The following is a 22,681-nucleotide window of genomic DNA, read 5'->3' on the forward strand; positions in this document are numbered from 1 at the left end:
GTTGCAAAATGTACATTTTTTACATTTAGCACCTGCTGAACAATGCTGAGTTTGGTCTTGTGCCTTTTTGGAATCATCCGGAAGAATGGAGAACCTATATTTGCGAACCAGTCAGCATCACTCTTCTTCTGTTGGATACATAATTGTCATCACTTGATATTTGGCATTCAATTGTTTGTCCTAATGGAGTACAAGACAAAAAAATCCTCAGCAACATCTCTCTCTTTTCAGCAATATTCAGATTCTATATTACCAAATGACTATAACTCAGAGTTTGCTTTAACAAGAAAGTGAATGAGGCTCGCCAGAAAGTCTCCTGCTGACCACATTTTGGAAGCTAGGTGCCTGAAAAATAAGTTCTGCTTGGCCAAATTTCCACAACCTTGGAATTAGAACTCAGCAGGATAAAAATGTGCCTGAAAATTTGTCTTCACGTAACTAACCACATGATAAACTCATGTTGCTAACAGTCAGCATGGACACTGCAAGATTTAGTGGCCTCATCGCCTACATTTTAGTTTCTGTTTTACTGACAGACTGATAGTTAACTTCTGTGTCTTTTCTAACATTCCACAAGTGAATTCTGAGTTCTGGGAAAACTTGGAGCCACGTATCTACAATGACACAGAGGAAGCTGACGGTAAACATAAGAGATTTATTTACAATGGTCTACATAACGCAGCATCTCACTCCCAGTGTAGTCCTAGCTGGGAGGACTTATCTCGTCAGGCCATGATCTGGGCCTGCTTTTAACTTCTGCTTGTAACGAGCCCCAGGTGGTAGGGCTTTACTGGGAAGCTCCTACTCCACGGGTCCCACTGGGAGATCAATGAAGGTTTCCCCGTGGTCCACGTGGCGGTCAGGACACGCATACATCCAAAGTCCGAAAGTTCCCCTTCAGCCACCAATGGAGAGAGTTTTTTGCTCCGCTTCACTCATGGCTGTGTCTCCGCCTGTGGCAGCTCCAGGTTGGGTGGAGCGTATCGAGCCGCTGAACACCACTTCCTGGTTGGCCGCTGAAGAGTTGTAGCTGTAGAAGGACACACTGTCGTCCGCCGGCACGGACTCATCTGTGTCCATGTCGGGACCTGAGTCACTGTCCTCATGCTGGACTGGGCGCCGTTTCCCAGTGGCTGGGCCCTCAGCCCGAGGGGTGGCACCTTATGCAGCGAAGGCAGTTCCACCGCCGATCGCATCCTGACTGGCAGGCCCACACATTGGTTAAGTGCTCCAAATGTTTTAAGGATCTTCCGCTGAACCCGTACTTTATAGGAAACCGGGTCCGTCCATTCCAGGACCATCCCCATAAGCCACGAAGCTCCATCACCAAAGTTTTGGGTGTTTATGATGTCTCCAAGCCAAAATGCCCGCTCCAGTGCCTTCAAACCATGGTGTCCCTTCTGCCACACCTGTTGCCATTTGACTTTGATATTGAGGTTTGGAAAAGTCAGACTGAGCCCGGTGAGCGCCGCCGGTCCATCAGATCTCCGCAGGTGCAATCCCAGTTGTCACATGCAGCGTTGTATCATTACTGAACGGGAAATGCGCCAGTCGTGTGTCCATGGCCCTCGTCGACTGCTTCTTCAAACTCCGTTTAAAAGTCTGGAATGCCCGCTCTGCTAGTCCATTGGAGGAAGGACGATCCAGGGCGTTCCGAACATGCCGAATGCCATTCCGTCGCATAAAAATGGCAGACTTCTCACTGGTGGGAAGGCATACCATTGTCTGTCACCAGGACCTCCAGGATCCCATGGGTGCTGAAAGTCCTCCTGAGCTTCTCAAATGTGGCCCTGGATGTTGTAGAGTGCAGCCTGCACACCTCCCACCACTTTGAGTGGGCGTCCATGAGCACCAGGAACATGGACCCCATGAACGGTTCCGCAAAGTCATGGACGACCCAGACATTCCGGCTGCAGAGAGGCCGCCAGAGTTTCTGACGGTCTCCACATGCTGGGCAGCTTTTCAGAATTCTCTCGATGCTCCCACATCGCCACTATGTAAGTGGCAGAGCTTCCTGATCCTGTAGGGAATGACCACACACGCGTCCCACAATATAACTCCATCCTCCATACTGAGCGGAAGGCCGAATAGTCGCTGGGATGGCTTCCTCTGAACCGCCTGTCAGCAGCATGAGCTGAAGTTTCGCCAACTCTGGGTCTCGTGCCCACGCGCACAGCCGAGCAAGATGTCCATGAAATTTAGCGTCGCAATCACCTCATCCACCACAGCTGGGGCGGGGTGCTCACGGCCAATGGCTGAGGGGCAACCTTGGTACCCGGGTGGTGCTGAAGAATGAATTCGTACGCGGCAAGGAGGAGCGCCCAATGCTGAATCCTGGCCGATGCAGTTGGCAAGTTGCCCTTATCCTCCCTGAAGAGGCCGAGCAATGGTTTGTGGTCCGTTATGATAAAGAATGTCGCCCATACACATAGTGATGGAGCTTCTTAATGCCGAAAATCATAGCCAAACCTTCCTTCTCTATCTGCGCATAACGGCGCTCAGCATCGGCCAGGGTCCTCGAGGTGAACGCAATGGGGCGTTCCATGCCCCCATCCCATCCATGGCCAACACCACCTCCATGCCATAAGGAGAAGCATAACACGTTAAAATGAGAGGTCCAGTTGGATCATTGTGCATAAGAAGAGAAACGCCTCTTAACAGCAACAAATGCCTCATCCTGAGAAGTGGCCTAACACCAATCCCCAGTCTTTCCTCAACAGTACACGGAGCAGAGCCAGTAGAGTGGCCACGTTGGTGATAAACCTCCCATAATAATTGACTGGGCCCAAAAAGGACCGGAGCTCAGTGGCGTACCTCGGGGTAGGGGCATGACCCTCCTCCTCTACCGAGCACGGATCATTACCATCCACCCGGTAACTCAGATAGATCATATGTTTTCCATCAATCACTGCAAAATTGTGGGGGCCAATGAAACCCCGAATGGACTGCGGCATATTCAAACAATCCCTGATGTGTATTGATGGTGGTATACTTTCTGGACTGTAGGTCGTACTCCACATGAAAGTATGCGTGGCTCATGTATAAATCTTTGACCCGGGATATTGGGTACCATTTAAGATGCGAGGCTCTGTTATTGGTCAGCTTAAGATCCCCATAAAGCTGAACGGTTTTATCGGACTTCATCACTGGCATCGCAGGCACTGGCCATTCTGCAAACTGAAGAGAGTGTATAACCCCCAGATCCTGCAGGTATCATAGCTCCGCTTTGACCTCCAGGAGCAGCGCATAAGGGACATGCCTCACCCTGATGTATTGGGGTGGAGCAACAGGGTCCGTGTAGATATGGGCTTTGGCACCTTTTATCCTGCCCAGAACCTCCTCAGGGTATTTACCCAACCTGTCGTAGAGACTCCCAGTGCCCATCTACCCAACAAGTTGGTACCTAGTCCTTGCATCACCATCAAAGGAAAGCTGACTGACTTTGCCAGTACCTCACCGGAGTCACTGTGATCCCACGATCTTCAATGTTTCCCGTGTACAGGGTAACAGCGTCGCTCTGGTTTCTCGCAATTGTAGCAACATGATCCCTGTGTGAAACCGTCAAAACGTGCAGAGATCTACGATGGAGACAGCAGCCCCAGTGTCCCATTTCCCTGGTGCCTTCCCTGAGTGCATCGACCCAATCGCCCCTGTAATGATATACATAGTACCAGTGTAGTAAAGGGCTAACATCTGAAACTATGTGCAAATCAAATATTAGATAGCGTTACTGTATATAAGACAGCATCACTGGGAATTCTGGGAGAAGCTGAAGAGAACATGATGAGGGCAGAGTGAGAATTGAATGTAGAGATATAGCACAAGGTCAAGTCATAGTGTAGTTTAATAGTTAAATGGAATATTGAATACTGTACTACAGATTCAGTATCATTAGTTTGTATCTGTAACTGAGTAGAGTGTGCGAACTTCATTTAGTTTAGTAGCGCAAACTTCTTATTTTTATATTCTTTGTCAGCACTACATATCTGGCTATCTTTTAAGAAAAGGTAAAGAATGTAACAACCTCCATAACCTCCCAGCAATGCCCCCGAAACCTACCCCTTCCCCCTCTCAACCTCTGGGAACACTGGCCTATCCAGGAACCGCCCCATCTCCACCCTCTCCCCTTGAGGCTCAGACCTGTACAGCCCCCTATAAAAAGCCCCAAATGCTTTATTAATTCTTTCTGGCATCCTCACCCCTTCACCCCTCACCTGTACTGCCTTCCGCGCGGCCGCTTGTCACCTCAGTTGATGCACCAATAGACTACTGGCCTTCTCCCCAGACTCATACAGAATCCCAATAGGGAACAGCCTTCCCTAACGTCTGCAAATCAAATTCCCCTGGCAACTTTTCGCACTCTGCTAAGAGCCTCCTGGTCAGGAACGTATAGAGTACCGCCAATCAACCTCCAAAATCACATACCCAATCGCTGCCTCTCCGCCTTCTCTATGTACAATATCACTTCCCACTGTACCACTGCCTTCACCCCCTCTCAAAACGCACTTTGCTTCTCCAGCCGCTACACTGCCCCATGAAGAGGGGCTACTACTCCCTCACTCGTCCTCGACCAGTCCTCTTGCACCTCCAGCCGATACTGCCAAAGCTCCTCCTTATTCAGCCCTATCAGCTGCTCCACTGGCAATGGGGAGCACGATGACCCCACCTCCACCTCCGCCATGTCTTCTGTAACTGTGCCATGCAGATCCTTCACCTCCAGTGCCGTCGCTTTATTTGACTTCTGTCGGGTGCACTAACCCGTCGACATTCCACCTCGGAGGAGAATTTAGTTCCCACCACTCATTTTGCACAATTTCCGACCAAAGGGCCCATCAATTGGGCAGCAAGGGTCAAAAACCAAAACCATCAAGCAGTGGCCATCTTGTGTACGACCGATCAGCACATGGCCGCCACCAGAAGTCAGGAGGAGAACTTTCTTTCGGTCTTCCCCTAATATTCCATTTGCCTAGAAGAAGTTTCTCATGGGTTCCGCATATTGATTCCAATCCTTCAGACCTGCGTCGAAGGCTTCCAGTTTCCCAAATAACGGCATTTTATTTGATACGACATGACGCTCCCCACAGCGAACTTTGGTGGGTTGACGAACCGATGGGCGAGTCCGGAGTTTACGGTTAATCCTCATTACCAGCATAATGACGCAGAGGAGGCTGGTGGTAAACAAAAGATAAATTTATTTACAAGTATTTACAGTGATCTGCATAACACAGCACCTCATTCCCAGGGCAATCCTAGCTGGGAGGATTCATCTGACCAGTCCCTGATATGGGCCAGCTTTTAACCTCTGCTCATAACAAGGCCAGGTGGCTGGCCACCGTCCCCTACCTGGGGAGCTCGTACTCCACAGGGAGATCAATGAAGGCGGTCCTCATGGGGATTATGATAGTATACATCACATTTAGAGAACAGCAGGATGGCAGAGCATCTGGCTTCATCTGGAGAAACTGCACACATACCCATGCATTCTCCATCATTCGTCCAAAACGTTTCTCACGAACAAGGGAGTCTGCTCCCTGAATTTAGCATGGCCAATACACCTAACCTACATATCTTTGGACTCTGGGAGAAAACCGGAGCACCCGGAGGAAACCCACGCAGACACGGGGAGAATGTGCAGACTCCGCACAGATAGTGACCCAAGCCGGGAATCGAACCTGGGACACTGGCGCTGTGAAGCAACAGTGCTAACTACTATGCTACCGTGCTGCCCTGTTTAATTAATAATCTTTATTGTCACAAGTAAGCTTACGTTAACACTGCAATGAAGTTACTGTGAAAAGCCCCTCGTCGCCACATTTCGGCACCTGTTTGGGTACACAGAGGGAGAATTCAGAATGTCCAAATTGCCTGACAGCACATCTTCAGAACTTGTGGGAGGAAACCGGAGCACCCGGAGGAAACCCACGAGACATGGGGAGAAGGTGCAGACTCTGCACAGACTGTGACCCAAACCAGGAATCGGACCTGGGGCTCTGGCACTGTGAAGCACCAGTGCTAACCACTGTGCTACTGTACTGCCCATGAATGGTTGGATGCTGCTGTTTAACACCGCTGTACTGAGGGACCAAATCTTGCAGCCACTTGAGCAGCAAGAATTGGAGGAATCACAGAATCATGATTGGAATTTAGGTTATAGAGGGAAACCATTCAGCCCAGTGAGTCCTTGCCAGAGGATGAGTGTGACATTCATCACTAATACACCCGAGCTACCCAAAATCCTAGGGACCAAGTGACGCTTTGCTCAATGAATTGGGCTCAATTAATTGTGGGCAGCACGGTAGCACAGTGGTTAGCACAGATGCAACACAGCTCCAGGTTCCCAGGTTCGATTCCCGGCTGGTTCACTGTCTGTGCGGAGTCTGCACGTTCTCCCCGTGTCTGCGTGGGTTTCCACCGGGTGTTCCGGTTTCCTCCCACAGTCCAAAGATGTGCAGGTTAGGTGGAATGGCCATGCTGTCCAAAAAATGTTAAGTGGTGGGTTCCTGGGTTACAGGGATAAGGTAGATACGTGGGATTCAGTAGGGTGCTCTTTGCAAGGGCCGGTGCAGACTCGATGGGCCAAGTGACCTCCTTCTGCACTGTAAACTCTATGATCTTTGACCTGAACTATCCCACAATCCTTCGTACCACCCAATTGTCTTCCTTCAATTTGTCGTCATGGATCTTCATCGCAACTGACTACAAATATCAACGCCAGCATCAATTCATCAACTGACTACAAATATCAGCAACAGCATCAATTCATCAACTGACTACAGATATCAGACCAGAATCAATTCATCAACTGACTACAGATATCAACACCAGCATCAATTCATCAACTGGCTACAGATATCAACAACAGCATCAATTCATCAGCTGACTACAAATATCAACAACAGCATCAATTCATCAACTGACTACAGATATCAGCAACAGCATCAATTCATCAACTGACTACAGATATCAGACCCACATCAATTCATCAACTGACTACAGATATCAACACCAGCACCAATTCATCAACTGACTACAAATATCAGCAACAGCATCAATTCAGCAACTGACTACAGATATCAACACCAGCATCAATTCATCAGCTGACTACAGATATCAGACCAGCATCAATTCATCAACTGACTACAGATATCAACAACAGCATCAATTCATCAACTGACTACAGATATCAACACCAGCATCAATTCATCAACTGACTACAGATATCAGACCAGCATCAATTCATCAGCTGACTACAGATATCAGCATCAATTCATCAGCTGACTACAGATATCAACAACAGCATCAATTCATCAATTGATTACAGATATCAACAACAGCATCAATTCATCAACTGACTACAGATATCAACAACAGCATCAATTCATCAACTGACTACAAATATCAACAACAGCATCAATTCATCAACTGACTACAGATATCAACACCAGCATCAATTCATCAACTGACTACAGATATCAACACCAGCATTAATTCACCAACTGACTACAGATATCAACACCAGCATTAATTCATCAACTGACTACAGATATCAGCATCAATTCATCAGCTGACTACAGATATCAACAACAGCATCAATTCATCAACTGACTACAGATATCAGACCAGCATCAATTCATCAGCTGACCACAGATATCAACACCAGCATCAATTCTTCAACTGATTACAGATATCAGACCAGCATCAATTCATCAGCTGATTACAGATATCAGACCAGCATCAATTCATCAGCTGACTAAAGATATCAACAACAGCATCAATTCATCAGCTGATTACAGATATCAACAACAGCATCAATTCATCAACTAACTACAGATATCAGCAATAGCATCAATTCATCAACTGACTACAGATATCAACAACAGCATCAATTCATCAACTGACTACAAATATCAACAACAGCATCAATTCATCAACTGACTACAGATATCAACAACAGCATCAATTCATCAACTGACTACAGATATCAACACCAACATCAATTCATCAACTGACTACAGATATCAGACCCACATCAATTCATCAACTGACTACAGATATCAACACCAGCATCAATTCCAGAAAACAGAAACTTTGGCACCAGATTTTAATAACACTTCACTGGAATATCTAAGCGACATTCTTGTGCAACCTGCTAGAGTGCGTCTTGTGTGTTCAGTTACTTATCCCACTGCCCCGATGAGATGTATCCCTAGTGGCTACAGCATGTTAGATACTGAGCTTCCTACTGAAACCATCAGATGTTTGTGGTGTACCTGAAGCACCTTTGGGCTTGACGGCCAGACTGCGGCATCTCTGGCTGGGGCATTCGCAATGAGCTGGCCATGGAAGTACTGATAATGGTACAAATGGAGTGGTTTGTGAGGGAGCGGTCAAACTGGCATCTGGAGATAAGTCAGCGGGTGCCTCTCTCATTGAGCTGAGGCCACTCTTGGCACGCCAACTCTATGTGAGAATCATAGGAGTGATGAGACTCTCTGAAAGGCTCTGTCAGTGCTGACCCACAGAGCCAGGTTTTCGGCAGTGAGGAAACAGTCAACATATTATGGTGAGGCCCACCGCTGTGTTCATGGAGATCATTCATTCCACTCATGACCAAATGGACTCCATGCGCTGTGTGAAGCATCGACACAAGTTGGAGCTGAACCCCTCCATGCTTTCAACAATTTGCATGCAAGCTTGTTGAAAGCAGCCTAATTTCCCTAATGTATTCACAACAGCCTTCCTTGATATCCTGAGCCCTCGCAGTTGGAATCTTGAGTCTGGTAGAGAAAGAGGTAATATTATCTTTTCACTTGTACCATTTTATCCCTCTATCCTGGCTCCCACACACTTGTGCTTTGTGATTCAACATGTGAAGCTTATGGGCGGGATTCTCCAGCCACGCCTGCCCGGCGACCGGAAATTCCCGCCCGAGGTCAATGGACCTTTTACGTGGTCCGCGTCCCGCCCGTGGCGATCTTGAGGCGGGCGGGGTGGAGGAATCCCTCCCAATGCCTGCTGTCTAAAGTGTAGGTGATGCTGATTTCTCAGCTGGTGCTTTTGAAGGTCAGATCAGGTGGTACTGCATCTTTAGAAAGGCTTTCCTAGCCAGTGGGAGGGCTGTACCTTTTGGTTCTACCCCATTTAGTGACTCACCAGTGAGCTTATTGATAAAATGGCTACTTCTCCACCACTTTGCTCCCAAGAGCGCAGGTTTGAAAAGATTTCCTACCTTTCTCAGTGTTGATGTGGGTCATCCTGACCTAATGGTTCTGGGGAGGGAGAGTCAAGTGGCTCTTCTGTGGAATTAGGTCAGAAATTGAGGAGGGGACCCATACCAAAGGAAGCAAAGTGGGTGGCAGCACCTATGAACCTTTAAATGCTCCAGGCCCCACAAAAAACAGTGTTAAAAATAATTTGGGAGTCATTTTTTGAGCAGGTGACAGCAAGCAGTCCCTTTCAGGATGAATGGTTAAGCAGCCTGATACCAATTATAAAAAGTGCTCAGGAGTACCAATCCACCATTTCAGAGCCACTTGAAAAGAGACCAAGAGTGACACGCTTATCTTCACAGTATCAATTGTCATCATTTACCCCCGCCGTTTGCCAGTAATTAAAAATCGTCTCCCTTGAATTCCCAGTCTCAGCTGGGCTAAAGGATAAACAGATGCTGAAGACAAAACATGGCTGTTCCCTTCTCCCAGCCTCGTTTGAATCTAACCACAAGGGGCACAGACCTGTGGCTCTCTAAAGCCTCTCCTCTGCTTACATTCCGGACCTGGGTCTGTAGCATAATACAGCTGGGGGAGTAAAGGCTGTAAAAGTCAAAGGCAAGAAAACTTCTCAGCCTTTCACTGCTGAACAGTTGACGAACTGTACTGTCAGGGCACACATAATGGGGACATCAAGAAGGCATTTGGCTTGTGACCAACCTGTACTCCAGGCCTTTTGGCACCAAATTGAATATAAAACAAAAAAATGTTCTACTCTCCAACACTGTCACCCTAGCTGCTGAAAGTGTTAACTATATAACTTACAATTTCAAAGGTTTTTGACTGTAATGTTGTATACCAGATCTCTTGGTTCAGCTATCCTGGACTTTGGTAAACAGTGACAAATTGTATTGTAGAAGTTATCACAATATCCCAAATTATTCATGCTTCATTGCTGAAGGCATAAGAGAAAGCTCCCCAATGGCTCACTCAAATCGTACCAACTAGGAAGGTCTAGGTTTGATGAGTCTGTTATTCTCAGTCAAGGTGAGAGTTCGGCACAAAGTTAGCCTGAATTAGGGAGGGAAACATTAATCAAGTTTTCTGTTCTTGATTACTCCCCAATATCCCCTGCTGGAAAGTATGAGGCCATCAGGAGGACCAGATTATGTCCAACTGTGGCTACGCCAGCTGGCATTTATTGCATGGTTTCCGACATGAAGACTGGCACTTGGGTGAGGTACCAGAGGGCAGCCAATGTCCATTGTACAGAATGGCAGATTTCAAAACTTCAGAAAGGTTTGGGGGCAAGAATCAGAGAAGAGGAACTTGGAAGGAGCAGCCATTGAATTCCCAGAGTGACTTCCAAACAACAAAACTTTTCAGAACAGAAATGGACTGTTTCTTTCAATTATTATATAGTGTGCTACACACAGAACAGTAACTCAAACAGGAGAACCCAACTGTTATTTCTTATATACATTTTTGTCTCTCCCCATTCACCCCTTCCTGATTTCTTGAAAGTGCTAATTTAAGGTGGGGTACAGTTTTGTGGCTTGCAAGTTATCCTCCTGTATCGCACCTGTTTTCACATCTACACCTGGACAGCGGTACTGACAGCCTGTTTGATCATGGACCTACCTGACGCACAGTCATACTTTTCAGGGACATTGGACAATGATGAGAAGACATAGATTATTCTCTCCTTCCCAGTCCATTGGCCAGGTCACTTACCAAGCTTGTACCACTACCCAACTGAGATCAGCCAGCTCAACAGATCTGGGGCCTTCCCGTACGTATAGTTCAGTTACACACTGTCTTAGGTGTGCGATTATGCCTCATGATTAAGCACAGCTGAGTATTCCATATTACTGTGATGCCTCAGCCTTATTACCATTTGTAGATTGCCCTCTTAATTCAGGCATGCCTCATGCTGACTGTTACCTGAAGTACCATTTAAGGTCAAAGAGCCAGATAATCTGTGCTTCCTTTCCATGGATTGAGACCTTATACTAAACCACATATACCAGGAAGTTCAGGTCCAAACCCAGATCTTGCTGCTCTCAGCCAAGGTAGCAATGGGGGAACCGTCATTAACTTCAGGTCTCCTGGACTTGGAAGACGGAACATTAACCTCTAACTATATTGGTGTGATCCCTGCTGAACAGTGTGCATACACTGTATGAGGATTGGACTGGTCCCTGCTCTGATGCTGGCCTGCCACCATTCACTGTCCGAGACCGCACCCGGAGATTGACCAATAGAGAGAGACGCAAGAGAGCTGCTGTTACCTATACTATTCACCTTTAGGGAAAAAAAGGGAAGAAAACTGGTCAGGGGAGCAAAAGCGCTACAAAAAAATGCTGACGGTCTTCTCAACAAACTGGCAAATCAGCAGTAGGGAGAAGAGTCTTTCACCTCAGACTATGAGGCAGCCTTTTGATATTTGTCTGTTTTACTTTTAATATATTTCTTTCAAATGATGAGGAGGATAGTGAACAATCCTGTCAATAAAGACAGGTCACCCCTTGTGATAGTCATGGTTTATTCTGATAATTAGATTTGTATGTAAAATCAATTTTTTAAGGCATGAAAATAAAACACTTCTTTCAAACTCGCCTGAGCTGTTTCTCTGTTCTCCACATAGCACAGTTCATTTTTTAACTTTAGTTTTCATCATTAACCCCTTCACACCAGGCTCTTACATTTAGATTATCCCTTTTGGTCAGTCTCATGGAGCAAGCCACCCACCAGTGGTTCTTCCAGCGCTGGACCCAATTCTAGGGTTGTCAGCTTTTGCCTGTCCAGGAAGCCGTACTTGGGAAGGCCTAGAAATGAGTCTGGAGGATGCAGTTCCATTTAAACTACCTTAAAATAAGTAATTTAAGTGTTTATTCTCAGGACAGCATGGGATAGTGCCAGACCAGTATTAATAAGAATTTAAATGCCTCCGTGTTGTCCATCCACAATTTGTCAAACTGTCTATTTCAACATTCTTTTCAAGGGGGAGTTGAGAAAATTCTTGGCTCAGCCCACCCATCTTGGGAGAAAGTACCTGCAAGGCTGGAATTTTCATGGGGGGGGGGGGGGCAGCTGACCTGGGAAAAGGTTCGTAGGTGATCACATAGACTGCCGGTGCAAAGACGAGCTGTTTAAAGGGTGCTGTGGGACTTGGTCCCAGTTATATTAAAAACAAAAAGATCCCTCCAGCCCTCAGACTCCCTCACCGCCCATACACTTCCAATGGCCCAGCCAGGCCATTTCAGGCTCCCTACCCACCCCCTAAGGCTCCTCATGCCCCACCATGCCAAGCATGCCCTGCCAAACAACCGTTACAGCCCCTCATGCCAAGCGATGGCACTTCCTCATTCACCCACTATACACAGTATAAAATCAATTAACCCCATAGTGACAGTCGGATATGTATTTTTAAAATTGTATTTTCCCTGGGACTCGGGTGTTGGAGTATTCTAATGGATGCCTGGGCTCTCAGCCAAGAATGCATAGTGGGGCTTGGCTCAGAGCCCAGAATCCTTTAACCTGTTGAAACATTTGAACCCCAGGAAAAATATTGTTTGATTGACAGTTCTGGCTTTCTGATCTATGTTTATTTGCACAATGTCTATTTACACAAGATAGAGGTTTTAAGTGCTGGCAGTTTCAACTATTGATACTGTGGAGAGTCAGGATGATTGACATTTTTATTAGCCTGTAATAAAAAGGAGTTTTTTTTTTAAAAAGTGAAAAATAATCAGTTAATGACTGGAATTTTCCAGCCCTCTGCAGATCAGCATTGACCGCCAATGGCATCTTCCAGCCCTCTGCAGATCAGCATTGACCGCCAATGGCATCTTTCAGTCCCACCGAAGTCAATGGCAATTTGCATGGCTCATCCATTTCCCTGGCAGCAGGGCTCAACTTTGGTGCGACCAGAAGACCCTGCCAGCGGAAAGGACTGGAGAATCTGGCCAAATTATTTTTTTAAGCTTTTTTTCACACATCTTACTGTCATTATAGAGTTTATTTGATCTACACAGTCTGAATAGGCATGGAGGTGCCATAGCTTGGCATGGGATCATGAGAGGCCAGAGGGGTTGTTTGGGGGGCATATCTTGGCATGGGGGCAGGAGGAGCCATACAGGTGTTTTGGAGGGCATGAGGAGCTACACAGCTTGTTTGAGAGCATGCCTTGACATGGGGAAGACCTTTTTGAACTTGCTTTTCAGAAGGATTCCTCATGCAGACTATGGTTCCAGACACCCCTGAGGTGCCTTGAACCACAACTGAAAAGCTGGCCCTCCATGCAATGGTCTAGGACATGCCCAGCTGAGCAATGGAGCCAGCAAGGTTGGCGGACTAGTCTTGCAACCCCAATAAGCCCAGAATCTTAAGAGGTACTTCTGAAAACCATGGGATTGGAGTCAGGAATTCTGGAATCGGGACCACTCGCCAATTTTAAAGGGTTCCCAAGTCATCTTGACTCAGTGAAAATCCAGCCCTTAATCTCAAATTCAAAAATCTACTGTGGTAACTGCTGAGGTGTCCCGACAAGACCATTAGACCTGGAAAGACGGTGCTCATCTTACTTTCTTAAAGATCCATATTTACTGCTGTTGACCCTGTCCACAGTTTCTAACAAAAGTCTATTTCTGATGAGCCGGAGATTAAACCCTGGCTGATGTTTTTTGTTCTGTTCTCTCTCCTTCTGGGATGGGCATAAATGTCAAATTATAGAGTCTATCACTGGTCCAGCTAACTCTTCAAACTCGACACAGCCGTGGGATTGGCATCTCTTGGGCCTGTGAATGTACACCAAGCCACACATTTACCAATCTGGCCATCATAATTTATTTCCATGATAATCGTTGATAATGTTTTTGACTTTGTAAACAATCTTATAGCTTACAGTTTTAAAATTTCTGGTGTGAGTTTCCTCCAGGTGCTCCGGTTTCCTCCCGCAGTCCAAAGATGTGCAGGTTAGGTGGATTGCCCATGCTAAATTGCCCCTTAATGTCCAAAGATGTGCAGGTTAGGTGGATTGCCCATGCTAAATTGCCCCTTAATGTCCAAAGATGTGCAGGTTAGGTGGATTGCCCATGCTAAATCGCCCCTTAATGTCCAAAGAGGTGCTGGATAGGTAGGGTTATGGGGATAGAGGGGGGAGTGGTCCTATGTAGGGTGCTCTTTCAAAGGGTCGGTGCAGACTCATGGGCCAAATTATCATCTCCTTCACTCGGGATTCTATTCTATGATATCTAAGTTCCTTGTCTTGTGAGCAGGGGTAGATCTTGTATGCCAGGTGATAATGACAGCGTTACGGAGGAAAGTTGATAATGTAACTGCAAAACAATACATGCCGATGAAGAGATACTCCTCAAGGGATGCAGTCATTCCTTTTGAATTTATACAGAAAAAAGAACCTGACTTTGATTAGGAGACACAAATATAACAACTGGAGCCTGAAATATTAACATTGGGTTGTTTAAAAATTCATCCAAATCTGCAACATTTTACCTTGATCCTGCCGTAGCTCTTCAAAGGCTTTGGCTCGGTCAAGAGGGAATTTTACAAAACTAATTTGCTTCTTCACAGCAATATTTATCTCAAAATCAAACACCCATTGCCCACAATTTTATAAACATTAAACCAAAATGGTGGCAGCAGACTTATAAAAGTGCTTCTCTTTCGTCAGCTGAGATGGTGGGCTTTGGGTTCCACCTTGGGCAACCCATTTAAATTGCTGACATCAAAGGTTCAAAGCGACCCCTTTATAACTAAACCCTCCCATCCTGGCAGGAAGAGTGGACTTGGACTTGTAATTCAAAAGAAAAACTCTTGGTGTTCCATTTTTGAAAATCTCTAAATTGTCTAGCCTCAAACTAATTGGGTGACCCGACTGTGCACACCAATCCCCAATGAGTTAATTTGAAGGTCTTTACACAATTGAGAATGGGAAAAAGGCAGGACTTGTTTCCGATTAGATTAAGCATTAAGTTGAGTTTAAGGTACTAATCAATGCCTTGGTAATGTTGTCGAACACCACAGCAGACGCAGACCTGAAACACAGTTTGCCTTAATCTGCTGACCCTATGTTAGTGGATCCGGGTGTTGTCGTCACTTTAAGCAGAAGGGATGCTGCCACTGTGACTAGAAGAGTTTCACGTTACCTCAAGGCAAATCCCAGAGGACCTTTACAAATAGCTGTTTTATTGAGTGGGGGAACCATTTTTTTTAATAAATGTTTTTTATTGGATTTTTGAACAAAGTATATTTGCTGTTCTGTACACAAGATATGATATATATATGTATAGACGAGAGGGGCACACACACACAAATCACAAATGGAGAGGAGAAAAGAAAAAAAAACAGTAACAATACAAGAGAAGTCCAAAATCAAATAATGTAACTGGTGCGGTATAATGTGCCCGTCCAGCTGCAGCAACTCTGTACATTTGGCAAAATTATTTACACACATAAGTAGACATCTGTTTGGGGGGGGTAGATATACAATTGGGTGTCGGAGAGACAATTCCGGAGGGCAATCCTCAAATGGGTCTGGTACTGGGGTTGTCTGGAGAAACCATTTTGAGCTGTGGGAGAGGCGAGTCAGCATCATTCTTGCCATTCTGTTGGTGCAAGTAAAAACTTAACGATGCAACTTAATGTAGTTCTATTGCGAAGAAAGATTGTTAACCTGAAACAGAAAAACAGGTTCCAGTTCTGGCAAAATATCTAGCCTGTCTTTTCTTATGAGTAGCTGCTGTATGTTTCCAGCATTTTCTGTCTTTCTGTAAATTTGTTATGCATTTGTTGATTAAGAAAAATTTCCCCTTAAATCAATTTAATGCAAGGGTTCACATTTTTGTGCAAAGAAACTTGGCAACCAAGCAACAGAAGATAACTTGTGCATGTATCAGAATCAGAAGAAAGCCTCTAATTGACCTGAGGATCTGTCTGAGCGCAATTAGCCTCCAGATGAGCTCTCTCAAGATGTCTACTTACAACATATTTTAGCCTTAGTGGGACAGACAGCAGAATAACATGATACAATGCTGACATTCTCCGTTTGGGAGACTAAGTGTTGACGCTGGTACTGAATTGTGTGTGGTTCCCGTTCCCGTTGAGGGTGCTATTTCTGGAGCAATTCAGGACATGCTAATAGGCCTGCACTTTTCTGGTGCAAATTCCAAGCAAACACCCACATTTGGTCTTAGCTAACTTAGCTTAAATGGGAAATTTGATGGATTGCCATTAACTTCAGCATTCCTAGGTTACAGATGGGATATATCAGTTAGCCCATTGCCAGCCCCCCCCCCCCCCCCCCCCCCCCCCCCAAAAAAAACTCTGTTCCTAGTGCTTGCTGTTGAAAGTTTTAAGATAAGACCAGGATCAAGGATTGCTAAAATGCTCACATGATCATATAGCCTGCTGCTCCACTTCCTAAGGTCACACTGTGAAGAAAGTGGTAATGCACTATTGGCCTGCTGGGACCCCAAATATGAGTAGGTCCCTTGGAGAGAAGTGATGGGGGAGGAATAGGGAGGGGGGGGGGGGGGGGGGGGGGGGGGGGGGGCGGTGCAAGAGGATGGATCAGTTTAACAAATATTACTTCAAGTCAATGCTATTCTTTTTAACAAATCCCATTGAAGAGGTCTCGTGCGTCAAAATGTTAAAAGCCTGGTCCTATGATTAGTTTGTTCCGAGCCAATCTTGGCAAATTCCAACCTGAAAGAGAAAAGAAGAAATGGTTTCTAAAGGACTGAAATTGCTTGAGTTTGCCAAACAATTTTCTTCAAATGAAGCTATGTTGTTCTTGGAGTGAACTGTTCAAGAAAAGAATAAGCCAATGTGAATTATTGACCTAAGTTGTCCCTCTTTTGGAGATGTGTTTGTACAGGCTGTCGATGCCATCACCAGGTACCATTTGCAGATTGCTGAGGGTACTTTGAAGGAGAGGGGGCCGCTTTGACGGCAAGTCGTGACAAGAATGGAAAAGTTTGTAGATTTTCTCTGCTTTTCCCAACCTGCACAGGTCAATAAAATGGGATCCTGTATCTAAACGTTCCAAAACGCTGGAGAAAAGTTTACCCCGGATTTCATTTCTGCATCTTCCCTTCAAATCATTGAAAGGATGCTAATTATCTGCATGATTTTCTTTTCAATAATTGCTTTTCGTTCAAGTAATATTCATTTACTCAGGAGGGTCATTCAACATTGAATCTTAAAGCACAATACAAAATTGTGCCAAGATGCATTACTTTTTTAAAACTTCTCTTGAAAGTCTAGTTTTAACCAAGAAAGTGTGGAGCCCCTCAATCTAAAGATGAATAGTAAAATCCAAGACCACATGAAGGCTTTGCGGGTGTCAGATTTTGTCCCATGTTTCGTTTGCTTAACCATCACAAATCCTGAGCCATTGGCTGGGTGACCTGCTAATGGACCACTGACAATGTTGCTGGGAAGGGTGTAAAATCGGGAAGATGGGAGTGACATTATGCCTTCACATCTGAATTGGAATACTGTTGTGTAAACACCATGGAATCAAAACCATGGCAACACACTGGAACTTCTGTTAGTCATGTTGAACATTTTATTTTGAATCCTGAATGTAATTGAAAGTGTTGTTGCCTGCCAAAGCTGTGCCCATCTTTTCTGGAACACCCATGTTTGAATTCTTCTAAACAGGTTTCCACCACTGCCACAGAATTGAAATAACTCTTATCAAAGTCACAAATGATTTCCTGTGAGTCCCTCCTCTTCCTTCTCGGCTTTCTGCAGTGTTTGAAACAGTTGACCACATAATTCTCCTCCGACACCTCTCCATTGTTATCTATCTGGGTGGGCCTGCTCTCACCTGGTTCCATTCTTAGCTATTTTTTCCTAATCAGAATATCAATAGCTTCTCTTCTTGCTTCACGCTGCTACCTCTGATGTCCACCAAGCATCTATCCTTTACCCTTTCCTACTTTTCATTCGCAAGCACCCCGTTGGTGGTGATGGCTGAAAACACAGCCCTGTATTTTATCTATATGTTGAAGGCACTGAGTCCTACGTCAACGACGGGCCCAATTTTTCAGCTGCGTTGCGCTTGAATGAGAGTGCGATGCGGCCTTTAGATTGGGGGAGAGATCGGGCAGCAAGGTGGAGCAGTGGTTAGCACTGAAGTCTCACGGCGCCAAGGTCCCAGGTTCGATCCCAGCCCTGGGTCACTGTCCGTGTGAAGTTTGCACATTCTCCCCGTGTTTGCATGGGTTTCAACCCCACAACCCAAAGATGTACAGGGTAGGTAGATTGGCCAAACTAAATTGCCCCTTAATTGGAAAAAATTAATTGCATACTCTACATTTATTTTAAAAAAAGATTGGGGGAGAGGCCAAAATGGGGAACCGTACTAGGCCCGATTAGTTTGCTATCTAACCGGCTCCTCCCGTTGGCAAAATCAGGATCCCACCGTGGCGTGGTGAGAAACCAATAATCACCACTTAAAGCCGACCTCCATACAATTAATGGTATCCGTGACGGCCTCGCTGGGTCGAGTGTCGGGAAGCTCACGACAGTTCCAGCTCACTACCACACTTATGAAATGAAAATCGCTTATTGTCACAAGTAGGCTTCAATGAAGTTACTGTGAAAAGCCCATAGTCGCCACATTCCGGTGCCTGTTCGGGGAGGCTGGTACGGGAATTGAACCTACGCTGCTGGTCTTGTTCTGCATTACAAGCCAGCTGTCTTAGCTCACTGAGCTAAACGTAGAAACCTTCCCATTAAATCACGCCCAAAACTCTCCAGACATTTTTATTGTTGCTAATATCTCAGACTGCTTATCCAACATCCTATACTGGATGAGCAGAAATTTCCTCCAATTGAATCATTGTTTTCAGTCCCCACTGCAAACTCTACTCAATAGCTCCCAACTCCACTCCCCTCCCTGACCACAGTCTGAGATTAAACCAGTCTGTTTGCAATATTTGACCCTGAGATAATTTCCAACATAGAATCGTGCCAGCACTGAGATTGCCTATTTTCCACATCCTTATACACCACCGAGTTTTACCCCATTTCAGCTGATCAGTTACTGAAATCCTCATTCGTGCATTTACTACCTCTCGGCTTGACTATTCCAATGGACTGCCGTCTGATCTCCCACATTCTACTCATCCTAAACTGGAGGACATCCAACATCCTGTCTTAATTCACACCAAGACCTGTTTATCTATCTTGCTGATGTACATTGGCTCCTACTCAAGCAAAATTTTGGTGTTTATTTCCGAATCCCTCCATAACGTCACCCCTTCCTCTCTCTGTAATCTCCTCCAATGCCCCAGCCTCGCAGATCAGGGCCGGCAACTGTGATTAAATGTATTTCTGGAGGTTTAATCACATGACTTGCCCCCATACTCCAGTCATTATTTGGCCAAGATATCCATCCATTTGACGCACTACCTTCCTACACCAATTGGAAAGCAAAAAGTCTCATTACCTCACTGGACGATGCTTGACTATCAGCCACACAGCCTTGTTTACCCCCATTTCCAATATTTTTATATCTGCTGAGGAGAAATATTCAAAGAAAGAAAAACCTATATTTTTAATGTCTCTATGATTTTTCTCCAGGATTGCACTCAGCAGTGTTCTGGAAATCGATCTTCAATTCCCAGAGACTCCAGGCCAATCCTGGGGGATTGGCAACCCTATGAGATAACTTTCCTCATTTAACTTTGACCTTTTGAGCATCCCAATTTTAATCAGCCCAGTGGCTGTGCTTTTAGCTGCCTCAGTCCAGTGCTCTGAAATTCCCTCTCTACACCTCGCCCAACTATCCACCTCATTTTTCTCCTTTCAGACGTTCCTTAAAACCTACTTCGTTGACCGCCCGACTATCGCCATATGAGGCTTGGTGTCAATATGTTTTTATAATTCTCTTGTAAGGTTGTTTTCTAGTCAGAAGGACAGCCCAATGTGTAGAAACCTTATTTTCCACCGAATGAAATAACAATTATTTTCCTTGGGGTGTTAATTTATTTTGTTATGGTGGCTGATATTTTAAGGAGATATAGAAATTCTTTGGCTATAATCGCCCCCCCCCCCCCCCCCCCCACAACCTGTTTGGTTTCTCTCTGTTATGTGGCATCCATAACTGACAGTGTTGTTTGATGTCCGCCACCAAGTTGCTCATCAGAGATGTGCAGGAGTGACCCCCCCCCCCCCCCCCCCCCCCCCCCACCCCACCCAACCTGGAAAAAAGTGCCTGGCCTCTTCAGCTCCTCTCTACAGTTGTACGGCAAGAGCAAAAGCACAAAAGGCCCAAACCGCTGATGTGCTCCCGGCTGATGCTTCACCATAGAACCTTTTTCGAACGTTTGTTGAAGCTTATGTGATCTCACCTGGTCGCAGTTTCATTTCCATAAGCCGGAAAAATGTTTTCAGCTAGTTGATAAATTGTCCGTTGCGATGAGAGTTTTTTTGTTTATCTGAATTTCCTGAAGGCAGCACTTCACACCTCGAGCATGACTCTATGAACATCCTCTGGTAACCTTGCCCACTTGGCCCTTTTTCATACCGAGTGTCATGGGCCTATTCCACAGTATCACTGTTCAACCTGAACCAGTCACCACTGAGATCCACAAGAACACACTTTGCAGAAGGGATCGCTGGATAATGATTAGTGAGAATATTGTCTGATTTTTTTTTCCCTTCCTTCGCTCAGCGTGTTTTGTGGTCAACTGTAACACCGCTCCCCCCCCCACAACTTTAGTGGACGTCTGCTACGATCTTTGGATGAAACTTTTAAATAAAATCTCTAATTTTCTAATGCATTTTGAGAATATTGAATATAATCTGTTTCCTGATATACTGTGGTATAATAATTATAGCTGCAATATCAAAGGTCATTTTTACTGCTGTTTGTGGTATCAGGAAAAGAGATTAGTTCTCACGGAGCTCACGGTGTTAAATGACCCCCCTTTTTCCAGAATCAGGTGTGACCTGGGAGGTAAATGAATCTTCGCTTGGCATCATAACATTCTGAATCTTTTTACTTCATTCCCATAAGTCTGTCTGATGCCAGCCCTAGGCCATGTTGTATCTCACACAGAATCGAACGCCATTACTATTTCAGCGAATGGAGCCACCGTCACCAACGCAGGAGATGGATCCAGGGCAGAATGCCTTACCCGACCCCCAGCTCATCTCTGGAAATGGCCTGTAAGTTCCAACGTCACTGAATTACCACTTTAAAGCAGCTAAACCCAGCGTTCTAACCTGTGAGAGGGACCACACGGTGTGGAATAAAGCTGTCGATAGAACAATGAATGAAATGCAAACCCTTGCCCAAAACCCCTCCAGAGCATGCAAAACACCACTGGTCTATTGTTGATTAGTATAATGTACTGAAGTACTTGTTTTAGTTTTGAATTTTTGAAGTTTTTAATCTGTATTTTACTCCCTTTACTTTTTTATTTTCTTTCTCCATCTCACCCCACTGGATCTAAACTGTTCTCAAGAGTCAGGAGGATGGACTGGTCTGACACCAACCAATCTTCATTGACATGATTGATATCACTATTTATCTGAAACACTGGAAAACACTGACCAGAATGGCAACGGACCTTCACCCTACCCTTCACTCTTACCCTACCCAATAGGTTTCTCCACTGATACTAATGAAATGGGACTCTGTAGGAGAAGTCTCCATATTTGAGAATTAGTTAAGACTATGTATTGTACCTAGGTCTAAAAGTTGAGGTTGGTATTTGTATTTATGTTTCCTTGGTGGTGTTGGAACACTCAACTGATAATAGGAATTAAATATATACCGGAGTCTCCTAGCTGGGGTTTAATCTCAGCTTCTAATTAGTATTGTAATAAGAAGGCCATTCAGCCCATCATGCCTTTGCTGGCCAAGGAAGAATGATCCAGCTGAATCCCACTTCCCAGCGCATGATCCATAGCCTTGGTACGCCACAGAGCTACAAGTGTATATCTCAGATTTTATTAAGTGCCATGAGGGTTTCTGCCTCTAATTCTCTTTCAGGCAATAGGATCCAGACCTCCACGCCCACTGGGTGAAACAAATTTCTCTCCAACTCCCTTTCTAATTCTCCTATGAATTATTGTAAATCTAGCTAGAATTGGGACTCATACCCAAGTCTCCAAGGTGTTGCTGCGATTACTATTTTCCCGTTGAGCTTGAGAATCCAATTTTATCTGGACCCTTTCCAAAAAAATATTACATTCAATCCAACAATTTGTTGGTTTATCACAGCTAATAATAGAATACAGTGAATGACTTTGGATGAAGAAGGTTGTAATTCACAGCATTTTTCTGTGTGAGAGGTTAAAGCTAGGTTTTTCTCACAAGATTGATTTAAAAACTGCTGTTAATTAAAAACTGTTTACAGTAATGAACATTAAGACGGTGACGTAATTGCTGAAAAGTGACTTTATTTTCATTTCTGCACATACCCAGTAAC

The 22,681-nt window shown here is 45.2% G+C and overlaps 1 protein-coding gene across 10 annotated transcripts in view; it reads left to right on the forward strand.

The window, feature by feature from the left end:
* cacna1ab (calcium channel, voltage-dependent, P/Q type, alpha 1A subunit, b) overlaps positions 1-22,681 on the forward strand; it is a 617,073-nt gene that overhangs the window by 539,667 nt on the left and 54,725 nt on the right. For all 10 annotated transcript variants that reach the window (XM_038784774.1, XM_038784777.1, XM_038784770.1 and 7 more), the window contains one exon: positions 21,304-21,413. In XM_038784774.1, coding sequence (XP_038640702.1) covers positions 21,304-21,413 — 110 coding nt within the window. The remainder of the gene's footprint in view (positions 1-21,303; positions 21,414-22,681) is intronic.

Source organism: Scyliorhinus canicula, chromosome 25 (genome assembly GCF_902713615.1).
Source record: "Scyliorhinus canicula chromosome 25, sScyCan1.1, whole genome shotgun sequence".
Classification (NCBI taxonomy): domain Eukaryota; kingdom Metazoa; phylum Chordata; class Chondrichthyes; order Carcharhiniformes; family Scyliorhinidae; genus Scyliorhinus; species Scyliorhinus canicula.